We start from the raw sequence: 17,236 nt of genomic DNA on the forward strand, positions 1-17,236 counted from the left end.
AAAGAAAGGCAATTTACGGCTCAAGGGGATAACTCAAAAACCAGTTCAGTAGCTAATGAAGCTTGTTCTACCACTAATTAAAGCCTTCCCACAACACCTTTATGCGTATTGTACTACAACATTTCATTACAGGACGAACATTATGTCACCAAGAGATGATTTGTAGCCCCCTCTGTGCCTGAAACCTGTGGCTGTTTGTCTCACAATGGTAATACCGTGCCATCATTCTATAGTAATCCCTTACAGTTGATTGGTACACTTGTACAACATCATGTGTCATATGTTAATGCGACAAAAGATCTTAAGAGACAATTGGTAAACAGAAATAGGACTTAAAATCAGCAAGCAAACATAACGGTGCCTGGTTCGCTCAACGGTAGTTCTTCTGTTGCATTTGGAAGCACTGGCTACTAAATCACACTGCATTAGACAATCAATTCTACCGTGCTTCTAGTTCAGAAATTGACACATCATTTACCGACCACTTCGGTGTGCTACCCATGGAATGATCTGGAGTGGAGGAGGTGACATGTGATTCAGTTTCTGATTGAACTTTGCTGATCCCTCCCAAAAAGGCTGGAGGAGAAGGGATTGCAAGTGTCATTGACGTATTTCCGAGCATGAGCACCACTTGAGACATGGTTGGTCTGTCAACTGGACTTTCTTGGACACACAGTAAGCCTATATGGATGCATCTCTGCATTTCACTTTTCTGGAGTTGACCGGGCATTGTTTTATCTATCACTTCTAGTCCTCTGTTTTCCCTCCAGAGCCTCCATGCCTACATGATAAGAATCCAAAAGTTTCAATCTGTGATGATGCAAAACTTCAAGCACCATTGCCACAAAATTGGTGCTCGATTTAACAAAATCCATATAGCTTGACCTAACAAATCTTATACTTACATAGCCGACAAGGTCTTCAGCACGAGCTGCTTGGTAGAAACTAGAATTTTTCTCACCACTAATAATTTCTAACAGCAAAACTCCGAAGCTGAAAACATCCGATTTAAGGGAGAACTGACCTTGCATTGCATACTCGGGTGACATGTATCCACTGCAGACAGCAGAAACTTGATCAACATGAGCTTAAGAGTTTACAGAGCAGGCATATTTGAATTAGGGCGTCAACTATTAGCAAAAGCTCAACGTTGAGGAAACAACAAGAAATCTTACTATGTTCCAGCAATATTGCTAGTACTGCCCTGTGTCTGGTTCAAACCAACAAGCTTTGCCATTCCAAAGTCTGATATCTTGGCATTCATATCTTTATCTAACAAGACGTTGCTCGCTTTCAAATCTCTATGAATAATTGTGAGCCTGGAATCTTCATGAAGATACAGGAGGCCCCTTGCAATTCCCAGAATGATCTTAAATCGTGTCATCCAGTCCAGCTGTCCACGTTTAGAAGCATCCTCTGCTCAAGGAATCACAGGCACCAAGACCATGAGAAAATTGATTCAACAGAATCACAAAAAAAAAGCAATAATGGTAAAATACATTTAAACAGACAATTTTGGTTGTGGATGCTCAAATAAAATAACCCACTTCATGCTACAGTAACGCGAAAATACAGGCAACATGATAACAGTTAACAGGAAAACAAGTAGAAAAGAAATCACTTACCAAATAGAAAATGATCAAGACTTTTGTTAGGCACGTACTCATAGACAAGTATCTTCTCTTCTCCTTCGAAGCAACAGCCAAGAAGCCTAACCAAATTTCTGTGTTGGAGTTTGGCAACCAATTGCACTTCATTTTTAAACTCGGCAGTTCCCTGACCAGAATTTCTGCAAAGTCTTTTCGCTGCAATTTCCTGACCATCGGATAGCGTACCCTGTTCAACAAAATAGAGCTCAGTAAACTATTAAGCAATAGTGAGGAGAAGCAGAAACATGACTTCCATATATGGTTGGAGAGTTACCTTGTAGACGGGACCGTAGCCACCTTGCCCAAGCTTATTTGCTTCAGAGAAGTTGTTGGTTGCAGCTCTAAGAGAATTAAGGTCAAAAATTATGGAATCATGGCCTCCTATTTCACTCCTAGCTGCACACAGAAATCAAAAGACTATGACAAGATTTTCTCGGTATATGTGGGAGCATGCTCTCGACCTCTTCATACAAGAATTCAGGCACTTGATTGATAGTTAAGCGGTGAAGGACAGAAATTTCAAAAAGGGAGTGGGCCATTAGCATGAATTTCCCACGAAAAAGAGATTCATTTAAAGAGGTATGACGCATGATGCTTAGTTTTCTAGTATGACTACTCTTGTAAAGTGGTGATCCGCGAGATCGGAAGGTAGAAAATGTTGTGCATTAAAATAGGTAGAAAAATCAGCAGAGACCTTTAACGCAAAGCAAGAGAGTACCTGCCCTCTTGTCAAAAATTATTAAGCAACTAAGCTTGTCTACCAAGTCCTAGCCATCCAAATAACCAGTTGAAAATTCATGAATTTATGTAGCTGGTTACCTTGTGGTTGTGCCTCTGCTTTCCTTTTTCTCGCGACCAAGCACACCAACAGAATGCACAGTAGCAATCCCGCTGGTATCGCTACTGATGTGGCGATGATGACAGTTTTACGCTTCGAGGAACTCCTACCAGATCCTTTCACACGGGAAACAAGAGATCAGCAGAATTAGGACGAAAAACAATTCAAGCAACAATAACAAGATGTCTTCCCTGGGTGTCTCCAAACTTTAATTAAAGAGAAAATGGAGGGACAGAGACTGAATGGAGGACAGCTCGGACTTGGCACCTGATGAATTATTCGTAGCTAATGGGGGTGGTGGCACCGGAGAGGTAGACCCGTTAGGCGCCGGCGGCGAAGCAGGCGGTGCTTTGGGAGGCGTCAGCGTTGATAAGTTTCCGAAGAAAGGATAAATCTCATACCTAATAACACAACTCCCGGACAGAATTCTAGCTCCTTGTTTATCTATGCAACACTGTGACATGGATCTAATGGAATTGTTCAAACAAGAACCGCAGAATTTCGGAGACAAGTCTCTTGTGCATTCCACCAAGCTGTAGAGCGTCGTGTTATCTGTGTAGGGAACAGCACCGGTGGTGTAGAAGCGGGATTTATTGGTGGTAGCCGACGCGCTGAGATTATTGAATAAGGATATAGCAACTGGTTTGAACTGTGAGGGGTTAGAGATGCCATTGGTGTTAACCAGAGCCAGCTGGGAGCTATCTACCACGCCAAAGAAATCGACACTCGAGTAGCGTAAGAGGCAATTGTCGAACCATATCACAGCAATTTTGGCACTGGGACACACTTGGAGGATTTGAGAGGCAGAAGACACGGCGCAAAAACTGCAGTCATCGGGAGAGATGTCTGTGTGGCACTGCACCAAGCCATAGACTTGGTCGGGGCTCCTGCCCACTGTGGTGTTGTAGAAAAAGCTAGGACTCACGGAAGCATTGGCTCTGAGAGAGGCCAAGAGGGTGTTGAGGTTTTTCTCGTAGGCAGTCCCTGCGGCGAAGGTTGGGCCGGTGTTGGGACAGTTGTAGTAGGGGCTCTGGGCCTCAGCAACGAGGAAAAGAGGAAGAAGAAATATGAAGAGAGTGAGACACCGAGTTGCAGCCATCACCGTGCGGTTGGAGATGCTTTCAGGCTCGCAGCATCGCAGGGGAAAGAGCAGGCGCTTCTTTTATGGTCGATCTTCTCAGCTCTTCTTGTCGACTTCGTCAAACTGAGTTTTAGTCCTTCCAGATTTTTGGTAGTTGGGTCCAGTCAGCACATGCGAAGGTCATACAGCCCCAAGCTGATTGCTGCCTTACTTGCCTTCTTCTTTCATTTCCAGTCCCATGGCTGGAGGTTGTTCGTTCCCATGGAAGCGGATTCGGAGGAGGAGAGACGAAAATTAGAGCATCAGTCTGATGCCTTAATCTCTTGAAAGATTGTCAATCGTTTGCCTCTAATGGTTGTTCCAAGCACAATAATTGATGGTTCAATTGGTTTGATGGGTACCTAAGAGCAAATAAATCGATGGTTGTATTTGGAGGGAAGGATGGGGAACTGCATGCGGATGTGAACAGGTGGATGTTTTTCCCCAAAATTTTGCAGGGACCACATACTTTGCATTTACGTTGAAGACGGGGGAAAAAGAGAAGGCAGAAGGGTCTTCTTCGTGTTCCTTTGTACAGTGCGACTGCTAAACTTTGCCACCCATCAGGGAGAAACACCAACACAAGCCGCCATATAAGGAACACACTTTCGAAAGAATTTGTATGTACTGGAACGCTACCTGAATTACAGATGAGGTTGAATCTATACCGCAAAACCAAATCGAAATCTAATTGCCGACATCTATACAAATAAAGCTCGGGAGGCCCGGGGGGTTCGATTGGATTTGGATCAATTCGTTGTAATCGGATTTAATTTAGAGAATGGGTTGGAAGGATTCAAAGAAGATAAATTCTTGAAAAGAAGAGCGAATTCTTAATTTCTTATCCATCCACGACATTGTGGGGGCAACTTTTATAAATGAAATGAAGACGGAGATGGGGACTCAATTGAGAACCTGAAAGCACCTTTGTCCACAAAGGCAACATTAATGATGTTGTTGAATGTTAAGTATGATGCCGCTACTTCTCCAACAAGCCTGCATTGTGCCCCACTCTATGTAATGTAATGTAACGACCATAGTACCCTACCCTGTTTATTATTTTTCCTCCGTATTAACTTCCGAGTCAAAGACGCGTTCACGCACATCGCCCTCGACCTCGTGGCCCGTCACGACAACTATCTACATAACCACCACAGCTCTCTCAATCTCCCCGTCCTCCTCCTTTGCTTTCCTTCTTTATGTTATTCGTTGATTGGTGACACGTCTTAATTCATTGTCACCACATACATTTTGATTTGAATGGATTTCTGGGCACATCTCTCTCTTTCTCCGTTTCCTAACAAAATTCTCCAATTACCTGCCCTCTTCTTTCTTTCTTTTCTATGATATAAGAAAACACGAAAAGAAATGCTCAACACGCGTGCTTCCTTTCATTTAAACATGTCTATTCTCAATTACTTTGCAAAAAATAGTTGTTTAATGAAAAAGGTAGTTACTGCCCACCCTTGCGATTAGGACGTATGAGATGACTAGGAGTTAATGGCTATAATAACCAAAGTATAGACTAAACTTTTGTAAATTACAAGGAGATAATATTAGCCTATAAGAACCGAAGCTGACTCGTTCGTTGAACAAAACAGATGAATTATGTTTGAGTTGTTCATTCAATTCAAATATTTTAGGGAGATTAGTCTAACCTTACCCTCCACAAAAGTTCAAGCTCTTATGGGAAACGTAAAAACAGTGCCGTCCCACTTGGGGCTACCAGACCCTCCGCAGAAAGTCTGTTCAGGACATTCTTGTCCACTTTGAAACGCCCAACCTCCACCGCTTATCCACGCATCAGCATCGTACTGGAGAGAGTCGTCCAGGACAAACATGTTACAGTTCCCGTTTCATTTTGAACGTTGAAAGAAAAGGGCATGACGGCTGACCGTCGATCGAGACCCTTCACCCACAACGACTAAAAGGCGGACCTCGTTATATACGGCATACTAGTTTATTAATTTTTCGTGCGTCAGTGAAAATACGATTTTTTTTTTTTTAAAATGAAAACAAAAAACCCTACAAAGTGCATAATTTTTTTTAATTGTTAACTACGGATGACGGTGCAGGCAATTCAATCTTACACAAAAAGTCACTGCATTTCATTGTCTCGCGACTACCAGAAAGATACGTAGAAGGGCATTTAGTCCACCACAGTCACAGATTGGGACCATTTATTGGCGACTCTTATTCTAGCACACAAGGAGAGGGACATTCAAGGACGGAAGCACGCATTTTACATCATATACGGCAGCTGGACCTTGTCTCCGAGCTCGTTCGTCGTCGTTGTTGTCCTCATTCCGAGGCAATTAAGTGGCTCTTGGAGCTCGACTGCTGCAGCAATCTTCTGTCTTCGATTCTCCTGTTTTTCCTGCTCACAAGGACGTGGCAGATGGCGCTCACCAGTAGGGAGGTTGTTGCAGAGACTGATGCAGCGATCACGACAGCATCTCTCGATATTGAGCATATACACCTATTACATCCTTCAAACATACAAAATCAAATATGAATGTCAAATGAGTCATCACAATTAAGGCGGGCGGTTGAGTGTAACGTTAGCAAGTAGTCTTTGATTAACAAAATAAATGTTGAGAAGACTCCGCTCTCAGTTGAGGCTGAGCGTAAATCCTCTTAAACAACCTCTTTTACTGGATAACACGGTCTCTGCTTTCATGGGGGTTTTTCAGTCAAAAACAGGTTCCCATGTAATCGAAAGAAGAAAGCGAAAAAACAGAGGCGAAACTTTCAACGAAATCATCCTCTTAACGAACGTATCTCTGTTTTTTTTTTTTTTTTTTCTCCAAAAAAATTTCCTCTTTGTTTGTTGCAAGAAAGATAAAACGATAGCAGAAAAATGCTCACCAGTAACAACAACAGAAGAATTCGTCGGAGCTCCACCCGATGTGGAGGAAGGCGGTGGTGGCAGCGTCACCAGCGAAGTCGACAAGTTCCCGAAGAAGGGGTATATCTCGTACCTTATAACGCAGCTGCCGGACAGAATTCTAGCCCCTCGTTTGTCGGAGCAACACTGAGAGATGGCACGCACGGAGCTCTTCAAACAAGAATTGCAGAAGTTGAACGAGAGATCCCTCGTGCACTCTGCGAGGCAATAGAGGGTGACGTTGTCGGTGTACTTAACACTTTCAGTGGCGTACATGTGGCCGGAGATATTGGTGGTAGCTGACTTAATGAGATTGTCGAACAAGACCTGAACGATTGGCTTGAATCTTGCAGGGTTGGACATGCTGACGGTGTTCACGAGAGCCATTTTCGATGCGTCGACGATCCCAAAGAAATTGAAGCTGCTGTAGCGCAGGAGACAGTCGTCGAACCATATGACGCCCATCCGCTTGCCCGGGCACACTTGGACGATCTGAGAGGCAGCAGAGGCCGCACAACTGCGGCAGTCGTCGGCGGAGATGTCTCCGTGGCACTGCACCAGGCCATGGACTTGCTCGGGGCTCTGGCCTACCGTGGTATTGTAGAAGCCACGAGAGACCGATGATTTGGCTGCCAGGGAGGCCAAGAGGGCGTTCAGATTGCGCTCGAAGCTGCTGTTGGTGTTGTAACTGAGAGCAGAGATGGGGCAACTGTAATAAGGACTCTGAGCGCTACTCAGGCGCAAGAAAGAGGGAAACAGAAAAATTGTGATGTACCAAATGGAAATCATTTCAAGAGTGCGATGATAATGGATTCGGGACTCGAGGAAGAAACCAGAGCAGGAGGGAAGGTTCAGGTGCTGATAGAGGGAGTACTGTAAAGCTCGTTTCTCGGTTGATACTTTGACTGGTGGTGCTGATGATTTTCGTAGCTCTTTAACCGCTACAAAAAAATTTCAATTTCAAGATTAAGACAGCAACCATATTTTGTTGTTTGAGATATCTATTCCATATATCTGCCTGTGTGGGACCGAAGTAGATAGTCAGAAAGACCATGGCTTGTGAACACGCACGGATCATTAGTCGGACGCACTGAAGCTGCACCTTTATGCTAAAATGGTTTCACTTTTACGGAAAGGCAAATGACTTCTTTCTCTGTTTTTTTTTTTTTTTCTCTGTATTTTTCTGAGGGCATTAGGGTTAGGCAGATTGCCACTTGTCATATCAAAAGGCGGCCAATCTTTGGGATTTAGGTCATGTGCACAGAAATTACCGTTGAGGAGATTTGCATCGACATTTTTCATCCAAAACGATGTGTACGGCGAGGGTAAAATTAACCCGCAAAAAAATCTCTCTCTTGAGTTTGGACCTTTTACCGTGGGGAATTTCACCCGCAACGCAGAATCTCCTCTCTGGCTGCCTCTCCTCTCTCGCTCTCTGGTTCCTCTACGCCGATCATCGCTGCAGCTATTGAGCTCCACCACCACATTCCGGCCGTGAAAAGAAGGGTTGGAGCTCCATCTTGCATGGTCGTTGTTAGGTGGCGTGGCCTTCGTCGGTACTACGATGCCTAAATATATGTACGGGAAATTTCGGCTTCCAGACAGTGCATGCCGGGTTTTTGAAGAAATCCCTCAAAGGAAAGCTTTCTCCTGGAACATTTTGATGATGGGTTTTGCTGACTGCGAAGGGATCACAGACGCACTCCAATTGTTCGGCGAAATGCCTGAACTGGAGCGAGATGAAGTTTCCTGGAACACCATCATCGCAGGATGAGTTCAGAATGGTCGAGGTGAGGAAGGCCTAAAACTATTCATCCGTATGTTTTGTTTTCTGATCATATTCCTAATTCGTTTACCTTAGTCAGCGCCCTAAATTCTTGTTCGAGTTCGTGTTGGATTGGCCTTGTTCACAAATTCATTCTTTTTCCCTTAAACTGGACGCTTTGGTTGATGACCATTCGATCCAGTGTGCGCTTGTAAGTATGTACATAAAACTTTGTGATATTAAGAGTGAGTGCGCAAACTGTTTTCGGCATATACTCTAGTGGAATTCCATAATTTCTGGCTTATTTTATACTGAGCGTTATATTTGAGCATTTGCGTTTTTTTTTTTTTTCTTTTTCTTTGTGTTTATACTCTATTGCAATCCAAATGCAATGGAATTCCTTTGTTGTGAATTTGCGTCTCTACTAGAAATAGAACCGGTTATTGTAAGGAATGAAGTTAGGAATAATTTTTGTCTGAAATAGAATGAGACATTGCCATGCATTCAAATAGTATGCTTAGGTGTAAACCTTAACATTTTGTTGTCTTGAAATATCATTTTCTTTCAATTCAATTTGTTTCCACGTGAATTTGGAGGGAAACAAAAAAAAAACAATTACTACTAACGGTTTTGAAACATGATTAATTTTACAGTGCAAAAAACTACTTTGTCATCAAACAGGGCTTAGTAAATTTTTCCAACCATGATAAAATTACCACGTTCAATTCTTACATGCCATCAAACGAACTCTTAAGGGTGATTGAGATCTGATTTGAAATCCCTTTCAGTGAGCCCCCCGCATTAAGTTTCAAGATTGGAGATCACCAGCATGGTGCCCAAACCTCAAATATATTTGAGTTTCCATGGAAAGGGGATTGACTTTAAATCCTTGAGTCTATCAAATCAAATTAGCTTGGAGCTCAACATGCCCTAAAAAATTTTAACTCCGACTTTGTTACCAAGTGGGAGGACAAGTAGTTCATGAAACTGCCGAGCTTTTCGGGATATATATGTATAATAATTTCCTGTGTTTTGCGCTAGCTAGTTGTTCCTTATTCCTATTTCACAGTCCTTCCCCTGCCTCGTTGAAGTCTACTGTATTTTCAACTTTACCACAATGCAAAGGCACCGCATCCAGCAAGATATTTCAGAAACAAAGAATAAAGTAAGGGCTCTCTTCCATGACGCCCCCATGAACCCTTTAAATCTCATTACCGGTGCTACAGAAATTTCGGTTCGGGGAAAAAAGTTAGCTAGATTGATGAAAGCTGTTGCGTTTGGAAGGAAAGTGTACGGTCAAAGTTGATTGAAACTATACGAATCCTCGTGGATGCACACACGGGCAAGAGAGTTTTGAGTTTATCAAAGCGACTTCCACCACATGAACCGAACGTTAGTTCTGTCTTCGCCATTCAAGCAACTTCTTATGGGGTCGTTTGATCTTTTGATTCTGGAATCAAAATTCCATAATCAAGTTTTCACCTCAACCTTGAATTAGAATGAAATTTTCAGTTTCATTTGATAGTATGGACTTTTGATTCTAGATTTAAAATAAACTTGTTTGATGAAAAAAATAATTAAAATTCTAGAGTTCATGAATTAGAGCTCTAGAGTTCACGAACTAAAGCCTTCATGTGGCCAAAAGAAATATGAAAAGATTCTAATTCTATATAATCATAATTTCATCCCCTAGGATGGACTCGTAATTCTGGAATTTGGATTCTAGAATGAGCCAATATTCCAAAATCAAAAATTTTTGTTCGAATTAATACAATTCTCATTTTTAAAAAAATGAAAATAAATGACTTTAAAATTCCATGGATTCCAAGTAAATCAAACGCCTACTATATGAATGCTGCTGCCAAGAACGTCCTTAATGAAAATAAAAAGGGGGAAAGATCAAGGTTTGGAAATTTAAAAATGTGTTGCATGCAACTTCGAACTCTGTTTTGTTTTTCAAGAGTAACAAAAAGTTTTGTGCGTAATCACAATATGCTCGAAGCAGAGAACAACGTCGACACAGGAGATAAACAGGCCACTAAAACCACAGCTACCCATTTTTCGTGGGACAAAACTAGAGAACCCGTGTAAAACACGTACGCAGGCACGCACACCCTCCACACACATACACATAAGCTCGAAAAATGGCAGATATCTATACCCCATAAACTCGAAATGATGTTGCTGAACCTCCTTGGTGGCGATTGGAAGTCACTTACCAAACCATAATTGTATGAAGTGGTCTTGGTTCCTTTACGAGTCTAAATGCAAGCCCAGGTTAAGGAAGAAAACTAGAAGGACTGGCATTAAGTCGTTAGTTCACGGAGGTTTTTGGTCCTGGTGGGTCGCCCCATACACTGAAGGTGGCATTGCCAGGAGTAGACTGAGCTGACCCAGCCGCACCCACCTCAGACTCGCCGATTGAGATGTCTGTTTCGGCAGTGCCTTTCATGGCAAACCAGAAGGCGGGAGGGAGGGGGAGAGGGAGGACCGTCGATGCGTAACTGAGCATGAGAACGACCGCCGACATTGTTGGCCTCGCCTCTGCATCTTCTTGAACGCATAACAAGCCCACATGGATGCATCTCAGCGCCTCGCTTCCCTGCAGTGAACCCAATAATGCCTCATCCACCATCTCCAGTGCTCTGTTTTCATTCCAAAGACTCCACGCCTGCTTGTTGCCCATAATAAGGGAAAAAAACAGAGTCATATCTTCAGAATGAAAAGATACTTAGTCTAAATTGAATACTGTTCTATGGCGTCTCTTGTTTTGGAATCAGAATTAGATGCCAAGAGTGCCCGGATTTCCATGTTGGCAGGACACAATCTTCTATCCAGGCAGGGAGACGGTGCAGAAGTGTGAAGCAAGCAGGCACCCAAGGTGCCCAAATTATAAGGAGGCGAAGAATCTCCAAGACGGGAAACTCTGGCAAGAAAAGATATTGCTTACATAGGCTGAAAGATCTTGACAACGATCAGATTGGTAGAAAGAATTGTTACTGCGCCCGCTTACGATCTCCAGCAGCAACACGCCGAAACTGAAAGCATCTGATCTAGTAGAGAATCGTCCCTGCATTGCATACTCGGGCGACATATATCCACTGCATGTACCAGTGAGGATGCCACCCGATCATTCTCTAATAAGTTAAATAACTGACTTGATCTTGCCTTGCGTGCATCCGACAACTACTGACCTAAACCAAAATATCTTAGTTGAGATTAATAAAAATCAAAATAGCTTACTATGTTCCTGCAATTCGGCTCGTGTTTCCCCTGGTTTGATCCACTCCAACAATCTTTGCTGTCCCAAAGTCTGAAATCTTTGGATTCAATTCCTTATCCAACAGGATGTTGCTTGCCTTGAGATCCCTGTGAATGACCTTGGGCATTGAGTCTTCATGGAGATAGACAAGTCCCCTCGCAATTCCCAGTATGATCTTAAATCGTGTTCCCCAATCCAGTTGCTTGCCTACCGTTCTCTTCCCTTTCAATGACGAAAAAAATGGAGCAAACAGTTATGATTCTGCACTGTCATGGCTGAAAGCAACTAATTCCCATCTCATTATCTTCTTCCATTGACATGGGGAAATGCTCATAATATTGATAAGTTCCTTCTTGTGCCACGCTGAACCATGGCATGACCGGTGCCTGTTTGAAATATTTCTCACTTGAAGGTAAAAACGCCCTTTTTCATGTGTTCCTAAAGCATGATTTCGTCAAAATATAGCTATCATAAAGGGAATGGTGCTACGAGAAAGGAACTCCCTCTCTCTCCCCCTCTCTCTCTCTCTTGAAATCATAGTCATAAAAAACGTGTTTTGTTTGAAAAAAAAAAAACGTGAACTGTTTAAAATTTAAAAAAATGTTCTTTAACGTTAAAAATTAAAAAAAACCTGAAACAACATGAGAAACTTATTGTTCCATGTATTGTTTTCTTTTTTTTTATGTTATTCATTTCTGTCATGTTCTTTTAATGCCAAACCTTTTTTTTCATTTTTTATTTTTTATTTGTTGGAATTCTACTTAGTTTTTGATGTATGTGTCATTGGTTTCTCATTTATTTTATTTTTTTTTAATAAAATTTACTGTATTTTTCTCGTTTTTTTTTTCAAGCTCATCCTATTATACTTGAGAAAACCTCTCCGCTTGAAACTGAGAAAGTTTTTTGTGACTATGTTTGCCAAATCGATGAAAGGAAATGTTGTAACCTCCCTGCCATCGACTCTGCTGATCATTGGCTGGAAATCGTGGCTTCCAATGATCATGTCGTCGACACATTAACCTACCACTTAGCTAGGGTCACTATTATTTGCCAATGAGCAAAGTGGAGAAGTCACTTACCGAATAAAACAGTATCAAGGCTTCTGTTATGGACGTATTCATAGATGAGCATCTTTTCTCCTCCTTCTAAACAACAACCCCGAAGCCTAACCAAATTCCTGTGCTGAAGTTTTGCAATCAATTGCACCTCGTTCTTGAATTCCGAGGCTCCTTGTGCGGAACTCTTGGACAGCCTTTTTACGGCAATTTCTTCGCCATTGGGCAGCATTCCCTGTAATGGTTCATAACTCGCTCATTTTCTTCCCTCCTCCTAGTTGAGAAGAAACAGTAACTTTGATCAATGTTTCGGAAAGTCACCTTGTAGACAGGACCGAATCCGCCTTCTCCGAGCTTATTTTCTTCTGCAAAATCTTGTGTAGCAGCTTTCAGAGAAGCCAGGTCAAAAATCAAGGGCTCCCCACTTCCCTTTTCTTCCTCACCTGCACATAATTTTAACTATGTTTGAATGTCCACACTTAGATCGGAGCTCAATTAATTAGCCGATAGATACTAAAGTAAGTTTGGTTTCTGCAGAAGCTCGTGGACTTAAATTGCGGAAAGTTTTCAAGGAAATGAGGTTAAACCGAGGTAAGTTTATCTATTACTTTGGTGGAAGTGTTCTGGAAAAGCAGCTAACAGACCTAAGTTCTGAAGATTACGTTAACTGTTACTGAGTTGAAAAAATCATCAGACCAATGCGTGCTAACATCTAGAAAATGTAATTTGGAACTTTGTCTCAGAGAACAGGATCACGTGTCTTATCTGGGGAGTGAGGCCCCTCATAGGACTGCGTTATTTTTTTTTTATATTCCCACGATACGGAAACGATAAAAAGCAGCATCATTTTCTTTTCTTTCTTTTTTTGTCGTCTTTGCTATGGACATATAAAATGTTTCTCTCTGCTTCTTTCCGACCTTATCACCACAATGTGGCTCGTAATAGACGTTCACTCATTTCTCATTTCTCATTTCTCTTTGTGATTGGTAAAGGAAAAAAAAAAAAAAAAAGTTCGGTTTGGTTGGGACAACACCCTCAAAATTGGTCTTCTAGTGAAATCACTAATCTTATTAAATAAATAGTTTCGAAACCTGGTTTGTGCGTTCGAATGACAAGACATAAAAATGGATTTTCATTTTTCGAAACATAATTTTATTTGGATAATAAACATGAGTTGATATATAGTAAATACAGATATTACTAAAAACTCTAGTTTTATGTGAAAAAACTGTTAGATGTTTTTGGGGCCTTTTGAAAAACAAAAACATAGACGGGGTTGGCACGGCAAGGGTGCCAACGACAAAGCCCTCCATTGATTAGAGTTAAGGCCGAGGTGACTCGCCCGAATAAATTGGATCAGAGTAGTCCCCTCGCCTACGACGTGAACGGTAGTAGCATGCTGATAAAAGTAGGGTCAGAAAGGCTTTCATGGCTGACCAACCTTGACCTTAGCAACTAAAATGGCTGATAAACAGTTGTTTTCTTACCTTGGAAATTGCCCGCTTTTGTCCATCCATCCCTGTGCCTCCTCCGATAAAGTATGTACAAGACACAGTGCGCGCACAGAGTTGCCACCAAGAAAGACACCCCAATCCCAACCAGCAGCTTTGCCCATCGCCTCCCATGAGATGTTTCATTATCTAAAATATTCAAAGCACCCATCGCAGAACAGAAAAAAAGTAAGAAACATGCTTTCTTCAAGATATTGGGATCTTTAATCAACCTATCCACCCAAATGGAATCCCCAAAAAAACAAATAAAAGAAAAAGTGAGATTAGACATGTAAATTTTGTTCATATGGTTTAAGGATTGAACATGTTTTCCAGCACACACATGAAAGGTTCGGTGACTCACCGGTAGATGGTGGTGCTGCCGGTGAAGAAACAGACGCCGCACTAGTGCTTAGAGGATACGTCTCACGTCTCACAATACAGCTTCCTGTTAAAAACCGAGCGCCCAAACTGTGACTGCAACATTTAGAGAGAGAAGCCACTCCGTTCATCAGGCAATAATTGCAGTCTTGGAGTGACAGGTCTCTCGTGCATTGTACTAATCCGTAGACGGTCGTGGAGGAACTGGAGTTTGTATAGGTGATGCTGCCCGTGTTATACATGAGACTCGACCCGTTCGATCTAGTGGCCGATTGTGTGAGGTTGCGCAGCAGTGAAACAACCTGTTGATCGAACGCTTTTGGGGTACGGAGAGGGTCAGTGTTCATTAGAGTCATCTCGTTCTGTGAATCAACGAGACCAAAGAAAGATTCGTTGGAGTAGCGCAGGAGGCAGTGGACCGTCCACAGGACAGCTGATTTCTTGTTGGCGCAGATCTGGAGAGTTAGTCTCCCGGCAACGGCTATGCAGTTCCGGCAATCATCGGGAGTGGCGTCTCCCCGGCAGAGGGCAAGGCCCATGAGTTGGTCCGGGAAGCTCCCCTTGTATTCCCTGCTGAAGCCATTGTTGAAGAAGGCGGTTGCTGCCAAGGAGGAGATCAGACTCTCCAGGTTGGCTTGGTAGGTGCTGTTAGTTGCGTACGTCGCGTTGCCTGGGCAGCTGTAGTATGGATCCTGGCCCCTGCTATGCCGAAGAATCAGCAGGAGGAGGAGGAGTACGATGGAACGTCGGATGGCCTTGCCAGTCCCTCCCATCTTCATGAACTGGTGAAATGCAGTGAACTCAAGGAGGTACAAGAAGGAGAGATACGTCTTTGGAAAAGCAGAGCAGAACCTACCATCTTCCAAAACATTATTCGTGCACAGTTGAAATGTTGGACAAATGTTCGACTGGCGGCTTAGTTTGGAAGATGTAGGCGTCAATAATTAATAATTGTAGGGGCAGGGATAACTTGCATTTCTTTATTCCGGACTATACAATTACATTATTTTTGCCAATGTAGATATTTCTTTCCATGCGATACAAGATGAGTCCCCACAGCCTCTACATCTCGAATGGGAACAAATGGGATGACGGTTTTTCATTTTTTAAATAGGTAAAATCACAATTTAAATCAAACCATACATCGTAATTTTTACCAGGTCTTCTAATTTCATAACAAGTTAAAAAGATTTATCATATAATTAAGAAGATTCAAATGACACACGAGCCACCCGGTTGATGTATTACATTTGATTTACTGGCACCGGTTAGAGTTTATGTTCGTCTTCAATTACATTTATCTCTTCCAATATTTTCTTATTGGAGCTTTCCTCATTTTATTTATTGAGAACCATGTTGTGAATAAGTTTTAGGCTATGTTTGATAGCCTTGCCTCATCTGAGGTCTGACCTCCACAAGAGTTCCGTAAATTAACAAAAGATGTTGAGATTAACAGTGGATTTCAAATCCAAAAAATGGACGAATTTATTGAAGATGGGGCCGGAGCCCGTCGTGGAAGGCTCCACCGGAATGCGTCAAGAAAGACGGCTCTGCAAGTGGGGAAAAAATGGAAACCGGTGGCGGATCCGAGGCTTGGCATCCTTGTAGTCAGTCATTCATAATATTTTTTTTTTCTTATTAAAATGAATGTTGGTGAGACGAAGACTTCAACTTGTTCACATGGGCGCTGTGGCTTTTACGGATCAAGGATTATGGGCGGATTTGTGTAGGAAAAATTACTTTGGGTGACAGACATTTGGTGCTGGTCAATTCTCCCATTTGGAAAGACATCTTAAAAGATTGAGCCTTGGATGAGCATTTGTAAGGGTGTTCCCTAGGTCCTGTTCAAAGGATGATGTTAACTTAGGTTCTTGGAGAGGCGACCATCGTAAAGGCGATCTGGTGGGGCGTCTAAAGAGGCTCTGACTGTCAAGAAGGCTCTTGCCGGTTTCAGAGAGGATTGGACAAGGTGGGATGACAGGTCCTGACACTATTGGCGGTTGGCACAAACTAAAGATTTTCTTTGCTGGAATTCTCATGGCTTGCTCTTTCATTGAGAAAACAGATCTGGCAACAGCTCACAGTTATGGGTACGGTTACCGTGTGGAGGAAGTTTATATGGTGCTCTAAATCTCTTCCCAGGGGTTATCCAGATGCTCTCTGTGCAAAATGGAGATGTAAGATGAGGGTCCCCTTTTTTTGGGAGCATTTCAAAACATGTTTTATGTGTTGAGACTCCCTGACATGGATTTTCGTTCAATATTGAAGTGGTGGGCTCGAGACATTTCTCTTGTAATAATGAATTTCAGTTTTGCTGATCTTCGTTTTCAATGTCGAAGTGTGGAATATTTGGACGTTTCGGAATCAGACAGTTCATGAAGGATTGATTAGATTGGAGCATGAAGCTAGGAGGGAGGTCTGATAGCCATGCATGGAAGTCATTTTGGTGCATTGTTGGTCTGATTCTACTAAAACATCCATCCAGCTTTGGGTGAAGACTCATATTTTCAGTTCCTCTTGGAAGTGGAAAGAATTTGATGGATGGCTGTTACAAGTCGCGGTGTCCACCTGTGGTGTTAATAGGAGTTACTTCTGCAATTTTCTGGTATCGATGTCTGATCGAACTGAAAGAGTTTTCTTCGTCCTTAGACGTGCAGGAGTTGTTGGATAATCAGCAATTTCTGGAGCTTTTTAACAAGGAAGCTGCAAGTTCTCGGGAATTACAGATTAGATCTAATTGCATGTGATGGAGAAGATAGCTTAAGGGGCTCAATGACAGTTGATGTGTT

The 17,236-nt window shown here is 42.4% G+C and overlaps 3 protein-coding genes across 3 annotated transcripts; all 3 read right to left on the reverse strand.

Moving 5' to 3' along the window:
• Window positions 1–62: 62 nt before the first annotated feature.
• LOC116253068 (cysteine-rich receptor-like protein kinase 6) lies at window positions 63–4,176 on the reverse strand. Its single transcript, XM_031627807.2, has 7 exons — window positions 2,755–4,176; window positions 2,469–2,603; window positions 1,924–2,045; window positions 1,626–1,836; window positions 1,176–1,416; window positions 906–1,056; window positions 63–781 (listed from the first exon to the last, which is right to left on the reverse strand). Exons 1-7 carry the CDS (start codon window positions 3,584–3,586, stop codon window positions 440–442), a joined length of 2,034 nt encoding a protein of 677 aa, XP_031483667.1. The 5' UTR covers window positions 3,587–4,176; the 3' UTR covers window positions 63–439.
• A 1,517-nt stretch (window positions 4,177–5,693) lies between these two features.
• LOC116253102 (cysteine-rich repeat secretory protein 38-like) lies at window positions 5,694–7,554 on the reverse strand. Its single transcript, XM_031627869.2, has 2 exons — window positions 6,476–7,554; window positions 5,694–6,096 (listed from the first exon to the last, which is right to left on the reverse strand). The coding sequence occupies exons 1-2, from the start codon at window positions 7,281–7,283 to the stop codon at window positions 5,909–5,911; spliced, it is 996 nt and encodes a 331-aa protein (XP_031483729.1). The 5' UTR covers window positions 7,284–7,554; the 3' UTR covers window positions 5,694–5,908.
• A 2,610-nt stretch (window positions 7,555–10,164) lies between these two features.
• LOC116253056 (cysteine-rich receptor-like protein kinase 10) lies at window positions 10,165–15,370 on the reverse strand. Its single transcript, XM_031627798.2, has 7 exons — window positions 14,431–15,370; window positions 14,064–14,216; window positions 12,898–13,019; window positions 12,601–12,811; window positions 11,503–11,743; window positions 11,210–11,360; window positions 10,165–10,930 (listed from the first exon to the last, which is right to left on the reverse strand). Exons 1-7 carry the CDS (start codon window positions 15,224–15,226, stop codon window positions 10,574–10,576), a joined length of 2,031 nt encoding a protein of 676 aa, XP_031483658.1. The 5' UTR covers window positions 15,227–15,370; the 3' UTR covers window positions 10,165–10,573.
• Window positions 15,371–17,236: the final 1,866 nt, after the last annotated feature.

The sequence above is a fragment of the Nymphaea colorata genome, chromosome 1 (genome assembly GCF_008831285.2).
Source record: "Nymphaea colorata isolate Beijing-Zhang1983 chromosome 1, ASM883128v2, whole genome shotgun sequence".
Classification (NCBI taxonomy): Eukaryota; Viridiplantae; Streptophyta; class Magnoliopsida; order Nymphaeales; family Nymphaeaceae; genus Nymphaea; species Nymphaea colorata.